The sequence below is a fragment of the Polyodon spathula genome, chromosome 1 (genome assembly GCF_017654505.1).
Source record: "Polyodon spathula isolate WHYD16114869_AA chromosome 1, ASM1765450v1, whole genome shotgun sequence".
Taxonomy (NCBI): domain Eukaryota; kingdom Metazoa; phylum Chordata; class Actinopteri; order Acipenseriformes; family Polyodontidae; genus Polyodon; species Polyodon spathula.
This window is the reverse complement of record NC_054534.1, coordinates 47,166,546-47,191,229: the sequence shown is the minus strand read 5'-3', so window position 1 is coordinate 47,191,229 and position 24,684 is coordinate 47,166,546. Positions and strand designations below refer to the sequence as shown.

Genomic DNA, 24,684 nt, shown 5'->3' with positions numbered 1-24,684 from the left:
AATAACAGTTTCATTGAGCAAGAAAAAAATCCATATAAAAGTAGGGGTAAAGGAGTTGGTGGATTTTTACTATTACCCAATGATGTACAAAGGTGTGTATAGTGCTTCTGCGACAAATGCTATATACCACAATTGGGAGACTAAAATTTGAATGTTCATTTTCGTTCCAATAAAATAATTAATAAACAACTGCATCAAACAGACATCATGCAAAGAAAAAAAAAAGCATAAATGACTTCTGAAATAAATACCACACATTTTACTGTAGAGAACTACTGTAGAACAGTATTTATATTGAGATAACACATTTCCTGGTATATGTTAACTTTTTTGATCATAGACCACAAACCGTTTCTTTCTTGTGCTTATTGTTAGTTCTGCATCAAGGTTTAATTTGGATTGACTATTACCTTCTCCCTTCCAAATACAATCACATGGAAATGGTAGAACCTCAAACTTCTGTACGCTAGATTTATAGTGATTTTTTTTAGATATGTTGACTTGATAGATTTACGATACGTAAATCTCGAAAAACTACTCGCTTCTAAATCTTTTGTAGTCATTTTTGTATTACTTTAGTATAAATACATGTTAATTTGGATTCATATGTTGTTTTTTTCTGACTTTATGTGAACAAAAAGACACACATTTGCCCGTTCTCCCATTGGAAATAGTGATATTTTGAAATATCACTGTCCTGGTCACAAAAGCAAAGTTTATGGGGAATAACAGCCATTTTCTATACTTTTGAGGCACAAGCAATTAGGAAATAACACTTACTACCCAGCAACAAAAATTGTGTTACATAGTGTTATTTAACTAGCTGACAGTCACGCATCCTTATTTAATCTTGTGCAGACTGTGGCCGAGGGGTAATAAGGTAATTTAATTAATAGCTAGTTAACCCCTCGGCCAGAATATAAAAGCAGGCAGCTGTCTGCATTCGAGGTGGAGTGTAAGAGTGAGGAGAGATGTAAGTGTGTAAGAGAAGTGTGTAAGAGGAGAGGCGTAAGTCTGTACAAGAGGAATAGAACAATTGCTAGCGTGCTGGTTTATACACCAGCACAATACTTGTTTTGTTGCTATTTACTATTTGTTCATTTGTTTGGCCAATGCACTTTTTGTTTTGTTCAAACTGTTTTATTGTTTATTTAATAAAACTCTGAGCGCCACTGCACTTCAGTTTTGCCCTGCCATTCACTGTTTTGATATCTGTTTCTGGTCTGACGTCACCCCTGCAAAGCCATCCTGGTCACACTCCTAAAGACCCTGAAAGATATAAGGGGACTGCAAGCAAAGATCTTTTCATTTTTCCTTCAAACCTGCTGCAATCATGGATGCAACAACCTTGAAGGTTAATGGTTACATTTCTATTTCAGGGAACCAGGGTTAAGATCATAACCTAATGTTCCCTGTCAAGTATGAAGTGTAACCAAGATCTAATAGGTGAGTATATCAAAGCAGTTGCAATATTGCAGAATGACTAGAATGCTACCAGGCTAAGCTGGCTGCCTTGTGCATTACCATTAGGAACCCCATTAGTAGCTAAGGATAAAAAATTTAGGGAGAACTTGGCTGTATGCTTGTGTTGTAAGGGTTGACTCGGAAGCCAACTTTAAAAACAGTAGTTCTGAAGCCAGTTTAGAGTTTCCATATTTAGTCTGTACAACCTAGTGAAGGTATGGGGAGTAGCCCACACGGTTGCATTGCATATGTCTTTGACAGGTGCATCCTGGAATAAAGCCCACAAAGTTGTCATGCCTCTCATGGAATAGGCAGTGAGCTTTTCTGGAAGGGGCATGTTGGCTCGCTCATAGGTAGTCCTCTCTGTGTCTGCTATCCATTTGGACAGCCTCTGTTTAGACAGGGCTTGACCATGGGACTTGGCCCCATAGCAGACAAACTGTTCGGATTGCCTCCAACTTTTCGTCCTGTGCTCTGGTATTCTGCAGGGTGTCAATAACCCTATTAGAAAGCCCCAGACGGCTCAAATGCAGAAGTTCAGGGGCCACATCCAGAGCTGCATTCAGTCTGCCAGAAGGTCCCCCATGCCTGACTGAGCAGGTCACGGTGCTTGGGCAGTCTCCACGGCTGGCCGCTCAGGAGCTGCATCAGGGTTGAAAACCAGAGTCTCCTGGACCTACAACCCTACAAGGAATACCTTGGCCCAGTCCTGCCTGATCTTCTCCAAATACAGTGGGGAACAGGATGAGTTAGAGCAGTTGCCTTGGCCACTGGTGTGTCAAGGCATCAACTGCCAGCAGGTCCATGCCACTTGCTATGGAGAACCAAAGGGGACAGTGGGTCGATGCCTGGGACACAAAGATATCTACCTCTGCTCTCCCGAATTGAGTTTTGACACACGGAGCAGGTTCTTATTAACCAGGCGCAGCTCCTCCAGCTGTTGTCGTCAGGGCCTGTGACTGTTGGAAAGGGACCTCAGCAAATAGGACTGGTAGGCTGCCAGAATACTATTATAGTTGCCCAGCCGTGTGGCGAACACACTGGCCGAATAGGCATGCTTGAGGATCACCTCAGGAGACCCAGCACTGCTTGTTGGGGACTGTAGCATCCTTGGACAGGAGCGCTAAATTAGGTGCCTGTACCAAAGCGGCAAATGAGGCCTCCACTGGCGGAAAATGGGCCAGGCCCAGCTTCTCAACATCATGCATAGGGTGTCAATCGATCAGGAAACAATGACGACTGGATTTCAAAAAGAAAATTCGGGTACACTGAGCAAGGGGGGAGGGATATGACACACACAGGAGAGCTGGTAGGCTCATCATCAAAAATAGACTGCCTTGCAGGGGTATTTGCAAGACTGCAGAGGCCCTTGATCAGCGGTAGATCTGCTGACAGGGAAAGCTTAACCACAGGGGACGTGATGTCTGACTCCACATCCACATATGTGGATACACCAGTTACTGTTCGCTCAACTGAGAGGCACGATGGACAGCATGTCCACCTGTTGCCAATCTGTACTCGTAGCCCCCAAGCCTGAACAAGACTAGTTTGGTACCGTAACGGACCAGGGCCATGAGTACCATTCATGGTAGAGAGCCGTGTAGGACCGGATCGGTACAGGGATGGCACCTGGTCGGTTCTTGTTCGGTGACTTTAGTACCAGTTCAGTGACTTTAGCAGCAGGTCAGTACGGTATGCTAACAGTTCGGAACTGGGACGGTGACTTTAACACAGGGTCGGTACAAGGACGGTACCAGTTTGGTGACTTTAGCACTAGGTCAGAATGGTACGGGTTCAGTGACTTTAGCAATGGGACGGTACGGTACCGAGACAGTTTGGCGACTTTAGCACCGGTGCGGTAACCTCAGTCACTGTTTGGGAATGGAGCGGTGACCTCAGTACCGTATAGTACGGGTCCATCGATTCAGTTACCATGGGTAGCAATGTACAGGGATGTCTCACACGAGACTGAGGGAAGTCTACTTGTCAGAATGAACAAACAGCATTCGTAATGGTGATGCTAAAGCTGCCACCAAAATGGCATGAAGATACTGTGGGAAAGATTGCAAACCACCAAAACCTTGTTCCTGCACAGTGCTGTAGAGCCCAGCAGCTGCTGTTGCTACATGTATGTTCGCAGCACCATGTTGCAGACAGGCCTGTGCTTAGTGTCTGTGGAAAAAGAAAAACAGAATGGGAAATTTCTCAACAAAATACAGTAATGGTAACAATTACATAAAATATACAAACTGTCTCATAATTTTAGCTTATGCAAAAACGAGAAATAAACAACTCCAGTTGGAGCTATTGCAGCCTGGGGTGACAGCACAAAGTCAGACGACTTACAGTACCTATAGAAAGTATCACACCCTTTTTTTTAGATTTTGTTGTGTCAGTGCCTCAGAGTTTCATGCATTTAAATGACAATTGTTTTCCACTTATCTACACACACATTCTCTCTCTCTCTCTCTCTCTCTCTCTCTCTCTCTCTCTCTCTCTCTCTCTCTCTCTCTCTCTCTCTCTCTCTCTCTCTCTCTCTCTCTCTCTCTCTCTCTCTCTCTCTCTCTCTCTCTCTCTCTCTCTCTCTCTCTCTCTCTCTCTCTCTCTCTCTCTCTCTCTCTCTCTCTCTCTCTCTCTCTCTATATATATATATATATATATATATATATATATATATATAAATAAAAAAACTGAAAGATCATAATTGGATAAGTCTCCTCCCCCAAGTTAATACTTGGTGGAAGCACCTTCGGCAGCAATTACAGCTGTGAGTCTGTTGGGATAGGGCTCTACCATCTTTGCACACCTATATTTGGCAATATTTCCAATTGGGGTTTTATGGTTTGGGGGCTCTGACACTCGCCCCCATTCCTTTTTGTTCCTTAGCCACTCCAGTGTAGCTTTGGCTGTATGCTTTGGGTCATTGTCATGCTGAAAGGTGAACTTCAGACCCAATTTCAGCTATCTTGCACAGGGCAGCAGGTTTTCCTCGAGGACTTCTCTGTACTTTACTCCATTCATTTTCCCTTGTATCCTGACAAGTGCCCCAGTCCCTGCCGATAAGAAACATCCCCATAACATGATGCTGCCACCACCATGCTTCACAGTAGGGATGGTGTCATTTGGGTGAAGTCCTGTGTTGGCTTTGCGCCATACATAACGTTTTGCATTTAGGCCAAAAAGTTCCATTTTAGTTTTGTCAGACCACAAAACTTTTTGCCACATGGCTACAGAATCTCCAGAGTGTTTTTTTTTTTTTTTTTTGCATATTTCAAAACAGGATTCAAGGTAGTCTTTCTTGAGTAATGGCTTCCTTCTTGCCACGCTTACATACAGGCCTGATTTGTGGAGTGTTTCAGTCTTTGCCATAAAAGCCTGTAGCTCTTGCAAAGTTGCCATTGGCCTCTTGGTAGCCTCTCTGATCAGTCTCCTCCTAGCTCAGTCATCCAGTTTGGAGGGACGGCCTAATCTAGGCAGGGTCTTGGTGGTGCCACTTCTTAATAATCCTCTTGACCGTGCACTAAGGGATATTCAAAACCTTTGATATTTTTTTTATACCCATCTCCTGATCTGTGCTTTTCAAGAACTTTGTCCCAGATTTTTTTTGAAAGCGCCTTGGTGCTTATGGTTGAGTCTTTGCTTTGAAATGCACTACCCAGCAGAGGAAACCTACAGGAACTGCTGAATTTATCCTGAAATCATGTGAATCACTACAATTTAACACTGGTGGAGGCCACTTGGTGTGTGATTTTGAAGGCAATTGGTTACACCTGAGCTAATTTAGGATTGCTATTACAAGGGGGGTGGACACTTATCCAACCAAGCTATTTTATTTTTTATTTTTTATTAATTTTCTACAAATTTCTAGACTTTTTTTTTTTTCAATTGGAAGTTGCGGGGTAGGATGTGCAGATAAATAAAAAATACATATATTTTAATGCAATTTAATTCCAGGCTATAAGGCAACAAAAGGTGAACATTTTGAAAGGGGTGTAGACTTTCTATAGGCACTGTATGTTGCTTCATCTCTGCAAAGGAGTAATTCAAGCTGCCAGTTTCACACAGGGCACAAGGCCGCAGTGGGACGTAAGAAGCAGCTTTGATATATTATTCAGGTTTCGGGTCTTTAGGAGGTAAACACCCATATAACAATGGTTACATTTCGTACTTGAAATGGAACAGCAATGGTTATAAATAGAAATTTAGAAGAAACAAATTGTTTTAAAATTACAGTAAATCACCAGGACTTGTAAGCTTTATTCTTGTAGGGAATACATACATATTATTGGGGTTGCCTGACAAGTAAATCCAAGCTGTTTCATGACCAAAACAAGGACTAAGATTCCTATGATTTGGTCCCCAAACTGGAACACAAAAAACTAAAAGTGATCAAGGTCACTTAATTAGGGTTCTAATGTAAGCATATTCAGAATCACTCCTGAAAAATGTATTTCCTTTGCTGTGACAGAATTAAATTAGATTTAAAAGAAGAAACCGATGCAAGCAAGGTAATTGTAAATGAGATCACAGCAAGATAAGACAGCAATTTTAATCAACCTTATTTTTACTGGACATATAGTTTAACTCTGGTAACCACAGCTGTGGCTTACTTAACGATCCCAATAAATCCTACTTAAATCACAGACAGGAAGAGAATTATGCAAATGAAAACATAGTACTGAATAATGCTTTGGACATGTTTAAAAGCCATGCTTGCAAATGGGATCATCTCTGGCAGCGACAACAACTTCAAATGTAATGCGCACTAAAACAGCAACAAATATATCTACACATTTATTTTGAAAAACAGGACGATATACCCCACAGAAGAATGAGGTGTACAGATTTGCCAGCACAAAAACAAACACATACATATTAAAGTCAACATTGAAAAATTGTACATGATACACAGGAAAATTACGTGGACATACATTCTATTCTTGTGTTATGTTAGACATTCATTCAAAGACCTTCTGTTACCTTCTTTTTTAATTTTATTTTTAAAACAAACTAAGGCATCATTTTAATTCATGTAATGGTGAAATATAGATTAGCTACAGAGTAAGGCAGACTTGTGTATTATTGTGTCTCGTCTGTCATACTTTTGAACTGGTTAATATGTCTTCCACTAAATGCTTGTACACCCAAGCGTCACCCTTTAGCCTCCGTCTCCTGATTGCCACTACCTCTGGCTTGCTCAGCTGACACACCTCCAACTCAAACTGCATGGTGACCTTGCCAAAATCAGACTGGGTTTTACATTTCAGTGTGTATCTGTGTGGAATAGAAGCAATTATTATTTTTTTGTTTTACAGGAAGTATTCTGGAACTAAGAAACTAACTTGTGTTAGACAATACAGTAGAGCACTGACACATTCTAGGATAATTAGTGTAATAAAGGGTTTTTCTAAACTAATTACAAATATCTTCAATTTATATAATTTATTTTTTTTTAAACCCAAACTATGTAAACATCTGTAGCACAGATGAAGTAGGAGGATAACATCAAATTTTTTGCTAATATGTATTACCCGAATTTTCAATAACTTAACCAGCAGCTTTGCGGTGATACAACCGCCATGACCTACAGCATGGGAAGAGCATTTCAACAAACAAAGTGCAGTTGCCCCATAAAAAGTTAGCTTTCCATAACTACAGTTTATATATATATATTTGTATTCAATATACTTACCCCTTTTGTACAAACTCAACATTTTTTTCTGGAAGGATACCGATGATCTGATTCAGGACATATTCTGCATTAATCCTCTTTGTTAATGTCACATTATACTGTGCCTGAATTAAAACAGAATTTAAAAATATAATTAAAATAAAAATCAGTTTGAAACTAAAATGATGTCAAGCCAAACTTGAATTACTGATCTTCAGGATTTTGTCACTGGACTATAACAAAACAAACACCTGCTAAATCGGCTTGTAGTGGTTAACTGTGCTGCCAATCATCGGTATTGATATTACAGTAAACATTTACAGTTAGGTTGGTACAATTTATTCTCTTCTCAGAAATTGTAAACAAAATATCCCCATCAAACAGGGTTTTTCTATTATGATTTACCTGACCCCAAGCATTGCCAACGAGGTCATGTGGAAACTGACCCATTATAAATCAGATGGGCGTGCACAAAACTCTAGCACCATAGAGATTATTGACATCCCTTCAGTCACGTAAAGGCCTTCTGCAGCACCACTGTGCAAATTAATTATTTAAATATTAAATCTAATTATATTAGTGTATTTTAACTTATTATTTGAGATGTGCAAATAATTAAATTTGATGGTGAGGCCTACCAGAGCTGCTTTAATAAATGTTAATGCAAGATTCTGGCTCTGTACATGCAAATTACCTGTTTTTTGTTTTAATTATATAGATGTAAAATGTTCAAAGGAATCAAACATAATTATTATATTTTATGCACTTTATATTTTCTATAAAATAAAGACGTTTACTAAACTTTTTATGAGACACGTTTTACTGTGACACAGTGAAGTACGAAGGCAAGCCAGCTTGTCAGTCATTTCTGCTGTTGGAGGAGCACCAAACAATTGTTTGTTTGTTTTTTTAAAGCTACAGTGTGCCGCTAACTTGTTTAAATGTGCTCCAAGATAGTATTAAATGGTAAATTCCTCTATAGTCCAACCTTCTTTGAACCAATTTATCAAAAAAGCATATCATGTTGATTGTCCAGGTTGGTTCACAACCTGGTGTCCATGAATCAGTGGATGTCAAGCAATCCATGAAAAACAAATATGTCATAACCTTAGTGTCATTACATTTTCAAAATTAAAGATTTGAGTTGTTTTCATTCTAAAGGTTACCGGTAAATAACAATGGAATAAATGTAAGTGTTGACCGCTAAGATTTTCAAAAGATAATATAATGCACTAATTCTTTCACTCTGTCTGATATGTGTTCCTTTTTGTAGGTTCTCCTCATTTCTCCAACTAGTACATGCTCACTTTAACTTTTCAGAAAAGCTATATATTGTTTGTTTTTAATAAATACATAAAAATGTCACACAATATGGTAGAACTTACATAAAATTGTATTTAAATATGTTTCACTTTTATTATGACTGGTCTGTATATGTATAGACCTAGAAATGTATAAAGAAAAGTGATGGTGTCTCGTATCACAAAGACACGGTATTCCTTCTGTTGAAAGGCTTGCAGCAAGACTCAGAGAAGGCAGACTTATGCAAATACAAATATTAGACATTAATTTTGATCTTTTTCTAAATACTAAACAAAAATAAATCACTGTTTGCATGTTTTACAGGCTAAATACTAAAGTACAGAACAAAATTACATCACCTTACAATTACTAAACATTTATTCAAGTTCCTGCAGGTCTCCTTCAAATAAATTAATTCAGTAAAACAACTAAAAGTTCAAATACATTAATAAAATAAACAGTTTTCGTATTTTAATAGTGGTCATTTCAGACACGGGCACTGCAGAATGCCTTTACATGACCAAAGGGATTTATAGCCTCTCTCTCAATCATCTCTATGCTACCAGAGTTTTGTGCACTACCCACCTGATTGATGTCAATTTGCACGTAACCACTGTGGCTTGGGTTGGAAAAACATTGCGCCATAGTAAAAAACATTGTGGAGCCACATTTGATGTGATTATTTTGTTTACAATTTCTGAGGAGAGATGCTTAATTATTAATTGAAAACCACAGTGAAAGTTGTGAATACAAGTATAAATTCCTCACATATTTACAAGAAAACCTTGGTTGAGATCTAAAGCTTTACAGTCCCCAACTGTCACTCGCTCTCCAACAAGTCCACTTCACACAATGACCCTTTAATGTTCCGTCAGGGAATAATCAATAAACCCCTTCAGTAGTTGACTGGTGTCGCCATATTGATTTGAAATGTTGAAGTCAGAGGTTAACATGTACTGTCAGACCATTGTGAGCAGTTTACTAAATGAGAGCAGGTGTCAAAACAGTTTACATTTGGGCAAAGCCTCTCAAGACCTCCTAATTTAGAATGATTTAACACACTGTGGAGCACTCTATATAGTACTAATAGGCACGATGACATATAATGAACTTGTTTTAAACTGTATGTTTGTATATTTTATGAAATATAAAATGTAAAGCACAGACTTAACTGTAAATGTTACAAAAATGAATGCCAATATAACGCTCTACTATGCAATTCTTATTTATATGTTATACAGAATACTTATGTTGCTTTCTACTACATAAAGCAAATTACACAGAAATACCCAAAAGTTTAAAAGGTAAACCGTATAGATTACTGTATACATAATATGAAGTCACAAAGTGTTTAATGCTGTAATTCCTTCTTGGGGATCTGTTATTTGCCTTGAAGCCCTTGCCCAATCTTTTCAACTTGTCATTTTAATTTGGTGTGACCCAGTGCAACATATCTAACCATTTCTACTGAACTACCTTTTGTGTTTTCATTTCATTGAATAGGAGGACGCTGTGTGGTCCGGCAATTTAAAAAAAAAAAGGCTTGTAACCAGACAGTGCCTGGTTCAAATCCTGGCTCACTCACTGTGTGATCTTGAGCAAGTCACTTAACACTAGAACTACCAGACGTACATATATACCTTGAACTACCACAGCGGTCTTTTTAACAACTACATTAAAATGCGTATAAAACTACTGCAGAATTGCACGCTATGAATCTGTTCTATGTTAAAGTTAGAAGTACAGATATAACTACAAAGCGCAATTATTTCCACGCATCCTGATGTTAACTTTTTTGTTTGTTTTTTTAAACAATACAGATGTAATGTCTGACAGCGCAGACAGTTTTACACTGTAGTCAAAACAGTGTGTTTATTTCAACATACCAAAAATAGTGCTTACCTGGAATTCCAAATTCCTCACTTATATTTTCCCATAATTTATTTGTAATCTTTATCAAGATATTTCTTGTGCTGCTTTTATAAAGAACAGGCTATTGCTGCACTGCTATAATTAGACATTCCCCCATCTTGTCTGTGATATTTGGCGAGCAAACAATCAAGAAGAACAGGGTTGCAAAAAACGTTCAGTTTGACAATGTTTTTCTCCAGGATTATGTCCGATATAGTTTTTACAGCCTGCTTGGTATACATGATGGACAGCAGGCTTGGTGGTGGTGTTGGAAAGAGAGTTCTGATTGGTTGCATTGTGTAAAATGTTGCACATGTATGCAAATACTGGGCTATAAAATGGGGTGGTTTTAGCAACTTTTGAGTTGCAGCAGAAGCTTTCACACCCTGTAGAGCACTAGAGAATTACAGTGCCCACATCTGTTCAGCGTTTTTATTTTATACAAGTGTTTTCTGTTTACTCGCCTCATTTTATGCCCGAGTTGACTTTGTTAGCTATTCAGCGGTAATTTGCGTCTCCAGTCTTGCAATAGCTGGTTTGCTACACTATTATATAACAACTACTTTTGTTTTATAATATACTCATGCACAACAGAACATTAAAAACTGTTCAAAAACTCAAAAGGATGGAACTTACAACTCTTCAAAGGATGTAACTTACAACTGTTAAAAACTTGGATTGTTTAACTGTTCAAAAGCTGGAAAGGTAAAACTGTAAAAAATTTGTTCAAAATGTCCAAAAGATGTAACTTACAACTGTTACAAAGATGGAAATGTATAATGTTCAAAATGTGGAATGTAAAAAAAAGTACCTTGTGGAGTCTAGTTTGTGCAATCAACACAGACAGGTGCAGTGCACTTGCCACACTGTCTTATTGCACACAGCACAGCTGTCATGTGTCTGGTCTGCTATATCAACTCCAAGCTTTGTGGAATTAAAAAAAACTGTACAGGTCTCTGGGATCTTCTTTGCATCATTCCTGATGGCAAAGGTGTGCTCAGCAAAATCATTTTATTTCTTGGTTTGCACTTGTAGACTGTTAGAGTGCAGCCCTTCTACGTCCACAAGCTGTTACACGGAACACAACATTTCAGCAACTTCCTTATCACTTTCACTAACAGTAACCCCACTTGTGATCACAGTAAGTTTCATTACTGTCTCTTGGTCTGGAGCATTTTCGTTCCAGATTCGTCTTCCAATAACTCCTGAAAGTACTGCAGTCCTAAGTTGTGTTTGTCTATTTGTTTTCACTAGATAGTAAGTATTTCTGCAGTATTTCAATAAATCACTTGTCTGAAATAGTATCCTGTTGTAGCTGTTCAAAATAAACACAAAGCTTTCAAGTTCAGCAGCTCGATCACACACACTAAGCCAAACCCACCATTTTTACTACGACGGTCAAAATGACAACTCCAATAGGTCTAGTTATAACTTATTATATCGCCGTAAGTTTCTGCAATCCTGGGTCCTACTGATGCTTTGAGATGTTTAATACATACAGTATATTTAGGGAAAATCAAAAACACACAGACGCCTAGCTGCCAAATCAGTGGAGAAAAGTGTATTTAAAAACCAAGATCGGTCAAAAAGCTCCGGTAGTTCTAGTGTTAACTTCCTCGTGCTCAGTCTTTCGTGAAAGTGACTCTGGAGCCGAAGCATAGTTTACACGCCTTAGTCTCTGTAAGTCGCCTTGGATAAAGGCAGTTATGTCTGCTGCTGTATGCTGAGAAGATTTGCCTTACAATTTAAATCCAAACAAATTCAAATTATGAAATTGCACACCGTAACTTTTAAAGTATTTTTTAAAAAGCTTACAGCATATTAAATGCTGAAGAAAAGTAAAAATGCATGCACCTCCTTTTGGTTGTTTATTGAGTTAGTGAACAGTCTATTTTGCCTCTTTCTATTATAGCCATGCAGCAGCTCGATTTTTTTTCCTGCAGTGTATTTCAGCAATTTTTTGTAAATGTGTTAGTCTGAAAGGTTATATTCAAATGTATAGGTTTAGTTTTTCAAACGAACAAACACAACGAATAAATGCCTGTGTGAATAGACCTTTATTAATTCAATTTCGAAAACGTTTCCTGAAACTGGATATTTAAAATATGCTTATTTTAGAAATTGAATTGATAAACATTATATTTTTTTTACACATCCTTAAAAATGGAAAGGAGTAATCAACATGTATTTTTAAAAAGTTTGATAAATAAGTTTAACATGTTACAAATTAAGGTACCCACAAATGACATCATATTTTACACATGTTGCATTATTGGCAGTCTGTTTAGAAAAGCCTAGCTTGTTTCCAGTTGATAGGTCAGTTTATAAAACACAGGGAATGTTATTTATAGAATAGCTGGCTCATTTATAAATGTAGTTACTGGTAACACAATGCAACACAATAAATTGTATTCCACTAGAGCCGTAATTAGGGGATTTAAAATAAATGAAAACAATGTGCTGAGAAATCACAAGCTTGTACACATTTGCAGGACAAAAGACTGAGTATTAATTTGTCTATTGTGTAAATAAAATGAAGGGTGTGCTTGAAAAATGTAATTAACATTTGTAGGATACACAAAATATATAATCCTTTTGTATATTTGTATACTGTATTCTACAGATTATCCTATAAAACTATTATTCTAATTCCACAGCAACTTGTCCACAAACTGCAGTTGTACCTTACATATGGTACTGTAAATTATAAATGCATTTTACGTACCTATAATTCATTTGCTTCCATAATGGTACAGGCAATTTCTGTGTGAACAACTAGTTATCATAACTGAGTTTTCTTTTCATCAGATATTATTACTTTATTTAAAAAATAATGTATTCGTAACAAGACAAATGGACACCTGTAAACTGATCGGTGACTGAAATCCAATATTCATTCAATTATTTTATTGATTTTTTTTTCTTTCTTTGTTTTAGAATAAATACAACACAAAATAGAAAATATTCAGTTGTTCTCATAACCCTGGTTCCCTGAAATAGAAATGTAACCATTACCTAATGGGTGTTTACCTCCTAAAGACCCAAAACCTGAATAGATATACCAAAGCTTGATCCATGAGAGTCAGTCTATAGAACCTTGTACAGGTATGGGCATTAGCCACGACACTGCATTGTAAATGTCCTTGACTGATGCAACCTGGAATAAAGCCCACGAAGTTGCCATGCCTCTGGTGGAATGGGCAGTAAGCTTTTCTGGAGGGGGCAAGTTGGCTCGCTCATAGGCAGTCCTGACTGTGTCTGCTATCCAGTTAGATAGCCTGTTTAGACAGGGCTTGACCATGGGACTTCGCCCCATAAGAGACAAAAAACTGTTCGGACTGCCACCAACAAGACGTCACTCTTGGTCAAACTGGAAAGGAGGTGGATGGAAAGCCTCCATTCCAGACTGGTTGATGTGAAATGCACAGAAAGAAAGCAGGATTGGTATGAAATGTAACCCTTGTCCAGGCTTCTGCAAAAATTAAGAAGGTTTTCTCAATTTAAAATGATTGAATCTCACGCACCTGCTTAGCGGAGTAGATTGCAAGCAAACAGTCACTTGATCAATGGGCTCAAATGGAGGCTTCAAGAGTATATGGAACGCCACGTTTAACCTCCAGCGAGGAACAATGTCTTTTATAAGCGTCCGAAGCTGCTGAACCACTTTCAAAAAATTGCCCCGCCAGAAAGCTGAGCTCGTGGGGAGATAGTCAATTTTGACATGACGAACTGAAAGGCTGCCAGACAGACATTAATGTAGAGGGGATTCCCTCTTATCAAACAGGTCCTGCAAAACTGCAGCATTACTGCCATGGGACAAGTTGTGGGGTTGAACCCACGTCAGGTCCAATTTATTTTCACACGCACTGTTTAAATCCCCCACCTAACCCCCCCACCCCGAGTAAAACCGGTTTAAAAGGCCATTGCAATGCTAAGCGACATCAGTACTGCATCTCTAGCCAAGCCAAAAAAATTACTAGAGGCCTGTGCTTTACGTCTTTAGGGTCCAACATTGGACTGGAAAGGGAAAATCGTAATGTCATCCACTGTGCGACCAAACATATGCCCTGCAGTGATCGGGGTGTCCTGAACATGCCTAAAAAAGCCAAAAGCTGCCTATATGCAGCTACCAGCGTAGCCAACTTTCTACCTATAGGTTGTCCATTGAGCTTGGATACATGGAGCAGCTTCTTGTTAACCAGATGCAGCTCATCTAGCTATTGTGTAGTGGGCCTGCGGTTCTCAGAAAGGGGTCGCAGCAAACGTAACTGGAAGGCTACCAGGGTTGAATAAGCTCTCCTGAAGATCACCTCAGAGACCCGGCACAGCTTGATAGACGCGCTAAATTAAGTGCCTGGCCCAAGGTGGCAATAAAGTCTCAACCGGCAGAAAATGGGCCAGGCCCAGCTTCTCCGCATCATGCACCCTATACATGGCATCCATTGACTAGGAAACACCAGGAGCTGTTGCCTGATGATCCCAGGAAGACTGGATCTCTAAGAGAAAATCTGGGTGAACTGGGGTGGATATGGGAGAGGCGGTAGGCTCATCGTCGAAAATCGACTGCCTTGATTCCCCTGCTGTAGGCCAGGGCACTTGCAAGATTGCTGAGGCCCTCTTGATTAGTGGTATAAGTTCTGCTGGTGAGCGTAAAACGCAGAAGGCATGTCACCAGCTCGTTTGCCCAGCTCCTCAGGAGGCAGCGATCCTGTGGCCAATCTGTACTCACAGCACCATGGGGACATACAGGGCAGGTAGCGCTGAACATCCCCTCAGCATTTCAGTGAGAACGGTTCCTTGGTGGGAAACAGCTGCCTAGAACTTTTTCACCTGCTCTGAGTCTGCCGAACGCCTGGAATGGTGATCCTTCTTCCTCTTCCGTGGGTGGGGGAGAAGCAGAGTTCAAGGAGGATGAGGAAGACCGCTTTCCTGCCTGGGCTACTTTCCTAGGTCCATTGTCTGCTCTCCCGTGGCACAGAGCCATGGAGTGAGATCTCAGCCACCTCTAAGAGAGGGTGATGGGAAACAGCAGTGAGCAGGATTAATGATCAGAGTGCTCCTTGAGTGCTGCACTTGGAAAAGGGGACACAAAACTCACAGAAGCTGTGATTAACCAGTGCATCCTTGGCATGCTCTGGCCTCATGCAGGAAGAGCACCTGCCTTGCTTGTCTTCAACAAGCAGACCCACCTTGCATGTCTTACAGACAGGCCTGCGCGTAGTACCTGTAAAAATACACAGGGCTTCACGTGGGGCACAAGGCCGCAGCTGGACGCAACAAGCAACAGGCTGTATTGCACACAATATGTGTAATTAGTAAAAACTATTACAGCAATTAGTTTAAATATCACATAATTTGTGTAAAAACACAAATCAAACGTGAAATATATACAGTTACAAGCAACAACATACTTAACTGAACAAGGCTCTCCTTTCAGGTCAGTCTTGAAAGCATAAATGGCATTGAGATCTGCAAACGCAGCCCTTTGGGATCGGCCCATGACTGCGTCACTGGCTCAAAGAGCAGCTTTGGTATACAATATGCAGGATTCGGGTTTTTAGGTAAACCCATAAAAGTAATAGTTACATTTTGCACTTGAACAGTGTTTATAAGTAAATATTAGATTTACTTCTCCACCCCAATTCAAAAACAAGTAAATTTGTTTTTTCATTGCAGTTTTCTAAGTTCTCCTCATTTCAGGTGATTATTTACAAGATCTTTTCATACATAAATACTCTGGACCAAACAAAAAATGATCATGCATGCCTACTGTACCTTGATTTTTCTAGGCCCCTCTTTTGTGGATCCTTTCTTTTTGCTTGGAGTTAGCATTGTGATCATCTTGTCCAAACCTCTTTCTAGACTTCCAAATACCTTTGGCCCCTTTTTCTTTTGATTATTGTCCAGTTGTGCTTGGTGTATGTCTAATTCCAAAGAGCGGGACCTGTTGAATAAAAAAAAAAAAAAAATTAAAACTTGTGCTTGTGCCAATAAGGGTTTCTAAAACTTAACCTCAGGCAATAATAAAATCTGTAGTTCACACAGTACTGCTTTGGTATTGCCTTGATCAACCTGAAACCACACTTGGAGCAGCTCCACTATACTGTTTGAAAAGTGATAAGTTTCTCTGCATCAAATTCACAACTACAACCTCACCCCCCAGCAGAACCAAGTGATTAAGACAAACCTTCGTTCTGGACTGAAAGACAAAACTGCCAACTCATCTGTGTCCAGCTGCTCTGTATATTTCTTTGTAGAAGTGTCCTTAGAACTGTAGCTGCTTCCTGCTATAAAATGAGAAGATAGCATTAGGCTATTAACATAACCCTTGTTCCCCGAAATTCAAATGCAACCATTACCAATGGGTATTTACCACCTAAAGACAAAAACCTTAATAAAATAGATCAAAGCTGCTCGCAGACTGTGACACAGTCATGGCTCGACCACGACTGCACAAAATGACATCTCAGCGTCAATTTTTGCTTCAAGAATGCTACAAACATGTATGCAGCTACCTTGAAGGTTAATGGTTACACTTCATTCTCAGGGAACCAGGGTTATGACAACTAGGGCTGGGACAACGCATCAAGTCGTTGGAATAACCATCGAACAAGCAATGGAAGTATTACTTCGTGGACGGCAACAAACACACACCACTTCCAAGGAGACTTTAATCCAACAAGAGATGACGATTTATGCTTCTGAAACTCCATAAACATTAGGGAAGATCACCTGATTTGGTGGAAAAATAACCAGACATGCTTTCACAACCTAGCTGCCTTGGCAAAGAGCATGTTAAGTATCCCTGTAACATCGGTCCCGAGCGAGCGTGTGTTCAGCAAAGCAGGAATGCTTGTGATGTTTGTCATAATATTTCTGAATATGATAAAAACAGAAAATAAGCTCTTGAGAGAGCAAGACTGTTACATTGGACTTGTAAATAGTTATTCTTGTGTTCCCTGTTGGAGTTATTTGTAATGTTGTATTAACGTTTTGAGGGGAAACTCGCCAAAAGTGAATAGACATACATAATTAGAAATTTATAGTTTTAAGTTCAACTGGAAAAACATGTACTTTTCGTGATTAGATTTGATGAAAATAAATGTACTTATTTACACGTTTCTTTTGTATTATGAAAAAACATTGCATCGGGTCTTTATGAAAATGATGCATCGATAGTAAAAAAAAAAAAAAAAAAAAAAAAAACACTATTGTCCCAGCCCTAATGTTAACCTAATGTTACCTTTCAAATACGAAATGTAACCACTACCTAATGGATCAGTACACCCTAGCCATTGCAAGGGCAAGATTGCTGCATAATCAGAATGCTACAAGGCTAAGCTGAGGTTGCCTTGTGCGTTACAGTTAGAAACCCCAGTTACAAGTAGCTAGGGCTAAAACATTGAGGAAGAAACTCACCTTTATGCATGTGTTGTAAGGGTCAACTCGGAAACCCCCCTTAACACTGCTTGGACAGGGCTTGACCATGGGACAGTCGCAAAGCAGACAAAAAAAAAATTGTTTGGACTGCCTCCAACTTTTCGTCCTGTCAACATAGTATGCCAGGGCCTGCACTGGTCAGAGCGTATGAAGCGGCAGATCCCTGTGAGACTGGAAAGGAGGTCCACTGTGGTAACCAATCGTCTAGCCTGATTGACTGCAACAGCTGTTGCATGGTCAACATCTTGAACCTCAGTCGACTCAGATACAGGTTGACCAGTCTCAGGTCGAGAATTGGTCTGGAGGCCACCATCCCGCTTGGGCACCAGGAAGTACCTGGAGTAGAAACCTCAGGGCTTGAAAATAATCCACCAGCCACACAGACATTTTATCGGCAAACATCATTCCGGGGGGCGGGATGGATGACGACAAATGAAAATGCAAAAACAAGCAACGTTTATGAGCAATCTCAACAGGGTCTGAAAAAATCTGCTTCATGAGTGAAAATATAGCTTCTGAGATGTGTTGGGCATCTCCACAGACTGCAAGCACACAAACTGCACAGTCACCTGCCCTTTGTGCCAGAATCATACATATACTAGCTCCTCTTCTATGACAGTGCTGTTAATTGAACATCTGACATCGCTGACAGAAAGTTTACACTTTTTTCTTTTCTCTTCTTTCTACCTCAGCAATGTAGTGCGTAAATATACTTGCTTGTTTGTCACGCCTATAATTATTTCCTAGATTTAGTCCTTTCTGTTCAACAACCATATATTCTTAAAAATAATTCTAAAAATTAAAAATCCTATTTTTATTGCCACACTTTGACTGAGGATCTGCTAAACATTAACTTACTATGTTTTTTAAAGCTTAAACAAGTCAGTTCACGATTAAATTTATTCCAGTAAATAGTAAATTCCCCAAAATTCATTGTTATAGTTACCATTTTGTCAGTGATTCAAATCAGAATGTACTTTAACGTGGTTGATTATAGTTTACTAGCAATCACCTGAATCCCTTTCACAGTTTGTAGCACACAAATTATTATTATTATTATTATTATTATTATTATTATTATTATGATCATGAAACAAGTGCAATCGCAGACGCAGTGGTCTGCCCCATAGGGCGTGCTTCCCCAAAAGTGCGATTGTGATCAAAAAAAAAAAAACACAGCACAAGAGTGTTTAGTAGCGCAGTGACAGCGCCCAGCCAATCAATGCTGATTAGGTTGAAGAATCTGCTATCCAATCAGGGCCAGGCAACAATCCCTTTAAGAGACAGAATGCGCTTGCATCACCGCAAGCCTCCATTTTGAATGGACAACGTAGACTTTCTTTCAACAAGTAGGCAAAAGGTAAAATATAGCAATACTGTATTTACGTATTTTCACATGGATTGATTTGGAAAAGTGATTAAACAGTTTAAGACAACGTTCAAGGTCCTTCAGCAGAGATTTAAGCCTTTGTATTGACCAATCAGGTTTAAGGAAATCTCCGATCAATTTTCTAATTTGTTATAATGTTCCAAACTAGTAGCAGCAACTAGGAGGCAGCAAAAGTGATATCTTATTTCAGGTCTGCCGATACTAGTGACTTATTTCAAATCATGGAAACAAAGCAAATACATTGCGTTAAGTTTACACCGGTGTTAACTCGTTTAAAGTTGCATATGAGACACGCACACACACAGCACTAGCAAAAACCAGGGAAAGAAAGGACATACATACAGATACAGAAGTGGCGCTCCTGTTATGCTGCTCTCCACATACTATATGCAAATATTGTTCAGCAATTGATACTGATGTGTTCTCCTTTTTCATCTGATCTCTATAATCACCTCTACCGACTGCATATATGCAGGGATAAACACACCGAGCAGCACCGACAAACAACCGGTCGTCCATTTTGGCGTTGTAATAATCATAGCAACGAGGTCAAAGGTCAGTTGATTTGAACTGTCAGCGACTGCAGTTTGAGCAGGGCGATTACCAGTAGAAAGTATAAACTGCACGGCAACACAACATCGATGATCGCCGGTCGCCTTGCTCTTGAACAACAGTCGAGTGATGTTAAGTGTGCAAAAACGTACCAGCCACTGTGGCGTATAAGTAAATGAAATTAACCCCCGTTTGGCAGGTGGGTTAATTTCAAACCCTGAAACCTTCTTCCAAATGAAGATGTACTAGAGACTACAGTACAGCGTCTAGCGGGTCCGTGACCAACGTTGTAGCCACTCCCCGAAAGCGAGGGGGACCATGCTCGAATTGCAGAAAATAGCTGGTCTGAACAGTAGTAAGCACCCAGATGTCAGTGGTGCACTGACACCAACACTCCAGGTGGCTCCGTGAAAAGGAGCACTGGGCTTGTGGCAGCAAGCTCCTAGGTCTGCTGTTGGGCATTCGACTTAGCCTGAGGTTTTTGCCTCTGCGCCTGGCGGCAGACCTTGTTAAAGCTCCCATGGTGTGCAGCGGCAGGACAGTTATGAAAACCACCTCTAGCTGCAGTCAGATGTCACGGTCTATGAGGCTGTTCGGGGGCCTTGGGCACCAGTTTGCTGCTGGTTTGAGCTCTTGGGAAGGAGACTAACCAGCTCTTTTGTGGACTCCCGTGTTCGGTGAGAACACTGTAGTGGTCTCATCCACTGAAAGACAAAAGGACAACAACGGGACTGTTCAAGACCAGAACAACGGGACAGTTCAAGACCGGAACAAGCCCGGCTTGGTACCGGACAGAATTAGGGATGTAAGCCCTAGTTGGTAGTTGGTCAGAACCGGGGCGGTACCAGGTCTGTTCACTGACTTGAGTACTGGATTGGTACGGTACCGAAAAAGTACTGCAGTTTAGTGCAGTATGGTGCCAGGAACAGAGTGGGTCGCTGACCTCGGCACAGTACAGGCCCACCAGTTTGCAGTTACTGCCGGTAGCACTGTACAGGGATGTCCTGCAAAGCCACCGAGTCAGTACTCACAAGACTGAAGGAAGCCAGCCTGTTGGAATTGAGTCGGTACGGTAACCTCGGGCCTGGTACAGTCATCTAGGTCCAGGTTCAGTACAGGGTCAGGAATGGAGTGGGTTGGTGACCTCGGTAACAGTATGGTACAGGTTCACTGGTTTGCAGTTACCACAGGTAGCACAGTACAGGGATGCAAACCTGTGCAAGCTACTGGCTAAACCACTCAATCAGTACCCACACAAGACTGAGGGAAGCCTGCTTGTTAGAATGAAATAACAGGCCTCATAATGGTGATGCAAAAGTTGTTGCCAAAACAGCATCAAGATGCTGTGGCAAAGACTGTGGCAATCACAATCAAAGCAGCCTCTTGGTCCTGCACAGTACTGCTGAACCCAGCAGCTGCTATCACTACATGTGTGCCGCAGCACGCATCACAGACAGGCCTGCATTTACTCTCTGAAAACAGAAAAACAGAATGAGAAAAGAAATATTTCTCTCAGCAAAATACAGTAACAATTACTTTAATTTTACAAAACGTCTCGTAATTTTAGGCCAAAGCCAAAACGAGAATAAAATAACTCCTGCCGGAGCTATTGCAGCCTAGGGGAGAGCACAAAGTCAGCTGACATACGTCATACGTTGCTTGATCCCTGGGAAGGAGAGACTCGAGGCGCTGGCTTCACGCTGGGCAGAAGGCCGCAGCGGGATGTAACAAGCAGCAGGCTGTAGTGCACAAATACATGTAATTAATAAAACAAACACAGGATTAGTTTTTAAATCACATAATTTGTGTAGAAACACAATAAATGTGAAAATCTATAGCAAAAAAAACTAACAAATACTTATTGAATAGGCTCTTCTGTTACGTCAGTTTTTGAAAGGAAAAACAGCACTGAGATCTGTGCACTCAGTCGTTTATACTATCAGGGGCAGGCATGACTGCATCACAGCAGCTTTGTTATATCTTATTCAGGTTTCATGTCTTAGGAGGTAAATGGCCATTCGGTAATGGTTACATTTCGTACTTGAAAGGGAACACACTTATATAGAAGGCGAGATGTACACCATCTCCGCGGCGTCCACAAAGTGAAAGCACAGCTCACGTGACCTACCTCATATACAGTCTCTGCTTAACTCAATCAGATGTCGTAAATAATAGCGCTCCTGTGTCATAAACCAGCCGAATTTTGATAGATGGAGCGTGTCTATCTAAAAATGGTTCTATTTTTAGATCAGCGAAGGAGCTTCAACACCAGACCCCACCTCCACAGACTGTTTTTTGCATTTGTACACAAATCAGTAACAGACCTGGGAGAAGCCATTTTGATGGAAAACTTTCACCCATTCTGTAACTCCTACTGCATACGCTTTTTGAAAATCACAGGTTGCACCCTTTATGCATCGCATGTAACTGTTCACTTAAATGAACAAAAAGATATGCTCAAATACCACAATGGACATCCTGTAAACTTAATGTGTAAACCTATCAATAAATAGGTGTGTATACACTACTAATTGTACATGCCTGGTTTAAAGTAACATGTTTTCAATAAGGGAAATCTTTAAGGATTTAGAAATGTTTCCAGTCTCAAGATTTACTTAGATTTGGCCATGGCAGAGTAAACCACTTTTAAGAGGAAATATATTTGCAGTTATCCAAATTCCTCACTACTCATTTTGTTCCTAGTAATAAGGTAATGTTTGTTTTTGTTTTATGTCTTGTGTTTGTGCGCCCCTGCATTGGTGATTTTTTACAGTGCCGGTGGTTGGTTTGTCTTGTTTTTGTTTTCAAAAGTTGCATTTAGGAGTTTTATAAAACCAGACTTTTGGATATAGTGGCAGCTTTAATTAATCTTCCTGTTTTAGCTGTACTGCATTCTCAAATGCTACCGATATATATCTATTATGTTTTTTGTTTTTATTCAACTTTGTGTTTCTTGATTAGAGATAAAAAAAAAAAAAAAAAAAAAAAAAAAAAAATCAGGCTGGACTTTTTATTTGTGCTTACAAATTAATTGACACTCAAGTTCCTTTTTCCATACTCACCCATGGAATGGGCAGCGCGGTTACAGTTTGGAGTTGTTAGAACAACCGATTTCTTCTTGCTGGATGGGGTCTTTGGAGCAGGCAGCACAAAAGCATTGTTAGTTTTTTGGTTGGGTTTTGAATGGTGAACGTTCTCCTTATTTTCAAAGTTGCTGGACCAACCTCCCTCTTTGCTGGGAGACAGGAACTCATCATCCCCATCGTCAGGCACTGATCGAGTTTTGGGCCACTATAACAAAATAAAATTACAGAGTAGATCATAACTTAACTGAAATAGGGGTTTAAATTATACTATTAAACACGTTACCTATTACCATATTGTCAATGTTTGTAACCTAATCAGAAAAGCCATTATATGTGCCCACCATCACTATTTAATAGATTACTGTCCTACACTGTACCATTACTGTACTTATTAAAACACCAAGGCTCAATTTGCACCAGTATGGATTAAATAAATCTAAATTTAATGCTAAACTAGGGTTAGTTAACCTGGGGTCATGTTTTAAATCAGTTACATTGCACCACAAAAATCTAGACCAGGATTAGTAAATCTTGGATTAAGCAGGTAATCCTAGATTTCGGATTAGTAATTAGTCATTATTTGCATACACTATCAAAAAAAGAAAAAAAAAAAGAATTCAAGCATAAGAAAACATTCAATTCTACTAGTTTTACTCATTCCATAACATTTCTCTGCTCAGGTGATGTTTTAAATTAAAATGATCAAAAAGAGACAACATAGGCCCCACATGCATATATGTGCTTGAAGTTCTCATGTGCTTGTGGGTTTTCTGTCTTATTGCTGGTGTCGGTAGCTGCCTGCGGACCATTGCCTAGCTCTTTTTTAATATAATCTTCATCTTTGAACAATACCAGCGATGGGCTGACTAATCTGACAAACAGGAGTGACAAGCACTAGTTTTTTGGTAGTTCACCGTTTGGGTTGTGAAAAAAAAAAAAAAAAAGTCATTTTCTTACCCATTGCCCCATTCTAAAATATATCGTTACAGAACACTTGTCATTCAATTCATGGAATAGGAAACCTTTTGTACATGTTATGTACACAAGTTATTTTTTTAAACATTGTGACAGATATCGAATGATTCTTCGTGCTAGATCTCCCTCCTGACCTGCGAAGGCGCTGTGTAAAGGGAACAGAGTACCCTGGACTGGATGGCCCAACCATTCATTCCCAGGGTTAGGTGGAAGTGGAAAGGGGGCGGAGCTACAGTACATTAAATCACCGACCTGGAAGGGAAATGTTGTGGCATCCATGGATTGGAGGAGTAGTTGCACTCATTAACCAAGGGGTCATGGTTGACGGTATTTAAGGGGACGTAGTGATGTGATCTGTTTCTTTTGTGAAATGGTTAAACGTGAACCAGAAGGAGAAGCCTGTGTTGTCATCGTGAGTGTTTTGTTTGTTTCTTGTCCTGTCTAAAAATACTGTTTGTTATTATCTAGACGGCTGAAATACGATCCAGTCACCAAAGGCCAGCACTAAACACAGACCAACACCACTGCACTTTATATCACTCGAACTGTATCTTTGCTACAAGCACTACAGCACGCACTGTGGACTTGTATTTGTGTCTGTGTTACGTGTGGGTGAATAAGAACAAGAATGTATATTATTTGGGAATCAACAGTGGATTTAAACTGAGCAACACACGCTGCTGTACTGCCTGTTAACATTGTTTATTATTTACTGTTACGCTATCAGGCAATCCGATTACAAATTAAACAACATTGCACCTGGAATATCGTTGTCTGTGTTTCTTGATCACTGCTCCATTACCTTCACCTGCATACAGTTAACCACTTTGCCACAAAAATAAAATAACTTGTTTTCCTATTGGTCACTGCAAACTATATTCTCACCTGTCATT

The 24,684-nt window shown here is 39.8% G+C and overlaps 1 protein-coding gene across 1 annotated transcript in view; it reads right to left on the bottom strand.

The window, feature by feature from the left end:
- Positions 1-6,245: 6,245 nt before the first annotated feature.
- Positions 6,246-24,684, bottom strand: part of melk (maternal embryonic leucine zipper kinase) — a 70,679-nt gene continuing 52,240 nt past the window's right edge. The window contains exons 14-18 of the mRNA XM_041256756.1: positions 22,793-23,021; positions 16,536-16,635; positions 16,124-16,292; positions 7,157-7,260; positions 6,246-6,738 (exon numbers count right to left, since the gene is read on the bottom strand). Of these exons, the coding sequence (XP_041112690.1) occupies positions 6,561-6,738; positions 7,157-7,260; positions 16,124-16,292; positions 16,536-16,635; positions 22,793-23,021 (780 nt within the window). The 3' untranslated portion in view covers positions 6,246-6,560. The remainder of the gene's footprint in view (positions 6,739-7,156; positions 7,261-16,123; positions 16,293-16,535; positions 16,636-22,792; positions 23,022-24,684) is intronic.